We start from the raw sequence: 1796 nt of genomic DNA, 5'->3' as shown, positions 1-1796 counted from the left end.
TACTGGCATTGCGGGGGGGGATGGGGGCGGCGCACAGGGGAAGGGGGCGGCGCACGGGGGGGCGTCAGTAGGGATCCTCGCCTGGGGTGCAAAATAAGCTGGGGCCGGCCCTGTACCCTCCCCCCCCAAATCTGGCAGCGTGTTTTGGCAGCTCATTTTAAAAACTCCCGCATGAAAAGTTTTGTCTCGGTGTCAACCGGAGAAGTGTGACTCAACACGGCCCGACATGGTAAAGTCTGGAATTCTTAACAGGATTCCAGCGGGGTGTAGCAGTTGGGATGCCAGACTGGGATCAGGGCATCTCAGGGTTAAATCCCTGCTCTGCCCTGGAAGCGCTCTGGATAGGCTTGGGCTAGTCAAAGGCTCTCAGCCTAGCCTACCTCACAGGGCTGTTGTGAGGAGACAATTGAGGAGCGGAGATCAGCGTCACCCGCTTTGGGCATCCCGGTTGGAGAGAAAAACGAGGAATGAAATAAATAAATAAAACCGCGCCGCCTTTCTTCACGCAGATGTTCCAGCATCATCCATAACCCCGGAATCGAAAGAACCTTCTCCCGAGCCCGTCCCGAAGGTAGAGCCGGACCCTGTGCCTGTGGAGGTAAACGTTCATTCCCACAGTTCCCGTTGTGTATATTACAAAGAGCTGCTGGGTCTGTGAGCAGAAATCCCGGATTCTGGTGTTGGGTGTGTTAAGCAAACTTGCGTCGCTCGCTCAGGTTCCGTAAGAGGATGTCACGCGGGGATCTCCAACGCGGTGCCTGTGGGAGCCGTCACCGAAACCTGCCGAATGTTTTCGGAAAGTGGGCGGGCCTTTTGCCCAGCAAGGCTTCCGATTGGTCTTCGGAGATTTGATTGATTGCAGATTTTTGAACAACCGAATCCTAGAATCACAGAGCTGGAAGGGGCCCTACAGGCCGTCTAGTAGTCCAGCCCCCCTGCTCAATGCAGGATCAGCCTAGAGCATCAACGACAAGCGCTGGTCCAGCCGCTGCTTCAAGACGGCCAGTGAGAAATTCTGAGGTTGAGGGGGGTCTTGGTCTCTTTATGTATTCGAAGGGCCGTCACTTAGAGGAGGGTCGGGAGCTGTTGGCAGCAGAGGAGAGGACTCGCAGTCAATGTTCCCTCTAAGCTGAGTTAGTGTGAGCTAGCTCACAGAATTTGTAAATGTTCATTCCCACAGTTCCCGTTGTGTATTGTACAAAGAGCTGGGTCTGTGAGCAGAAATTCCGGATTCTGGTGTTGGGTGTGTTAAGCAAACTTGTGTCGCTCGCTCAGGTTCCGTAAGAGGATGTCACACGGGGATCTCCAACGCGGTGCCTGTGGGAGCCGTCACCGAAACCTGCCGAATGTTTTCGGAAAGTGGGCGGGCCTTTTGCCCAGCAAGGCTATATTAGGAAAAACGTTTTTACAGTAAGAGTTGTGCAACAGTGGAATCAGCTGCCTAGGGAGGTGGTGAGCTCCTCTTCACTGGCAGTCTATAAGCAGTGGCTGGACAAACACTTGTCAGGGTGATCCTCCATTGAGCAGGGGGCTGGACTAAATTGCCTCTATGGCCCCCTCCCAACTCTATGTGATTCTATGAAACATAGCGATTAGTTCACAACTGCAGCTGATCAATAGGATAAGTATGACTTGGAACTTTGGTTTAGTGGTTAAGTGCGTGGACTCTTATCTGGAAGAACCGGGTTTGATTCCTCACTCCTCCACTTGCACCTGGCTGGATGACCTTGGGCAAGCCGCAGTTCTGTCAGAGCTGTTCTTGAAAAAGAGCCGTTTCTGTCAGAGCTCTCTCAGCC

The 1796-nt window shown here is 53.4% G+C and overlaps 1 protein-coding gene across 1 annotated transcript in view; it reads left to right on the top strand.

The window, feature by feature from the left end:
• POLD3 (polymerase (DNA-directed), delta 3, accessory subunit) overlaps positions 1 to 1796 on the top strand; it is a 34595-nt gene that overhangs the window by 28072 nt on the left and 4727 nt on the right. The window contains exon 10 of the mRNA XM_015418986.1: positions 510 to 598. Coding sequence (XP_015274472.1) covers positions 510 to 598 — 89 coding nt within the window. The remainder of the gene's footprint in view (positions 1 to 509; positions 599 to 1796) is intronic.

The sequence above is a fragment of the Gekko japonicus genome, unplaced genomic scaffold (assembly GCF_001447785.1).
Source record: "Gekko japonicus isolate JY-2015 unplaced genomic scaffold, Gekko_japonicus_V1.1 scaffold3212, whole genome shotgun sequence".
NCBI lineage: Eukaryota > Metazoa > Chordata > Lepidosauria > Squamata > Gekkonidae > Gekko > Gekko japonicus.
The sequence above is the reverse complement of the archived record's forward strand: the minus strand, read 5'-3'. Positions and strand labels throughout refer to the sequence as shown.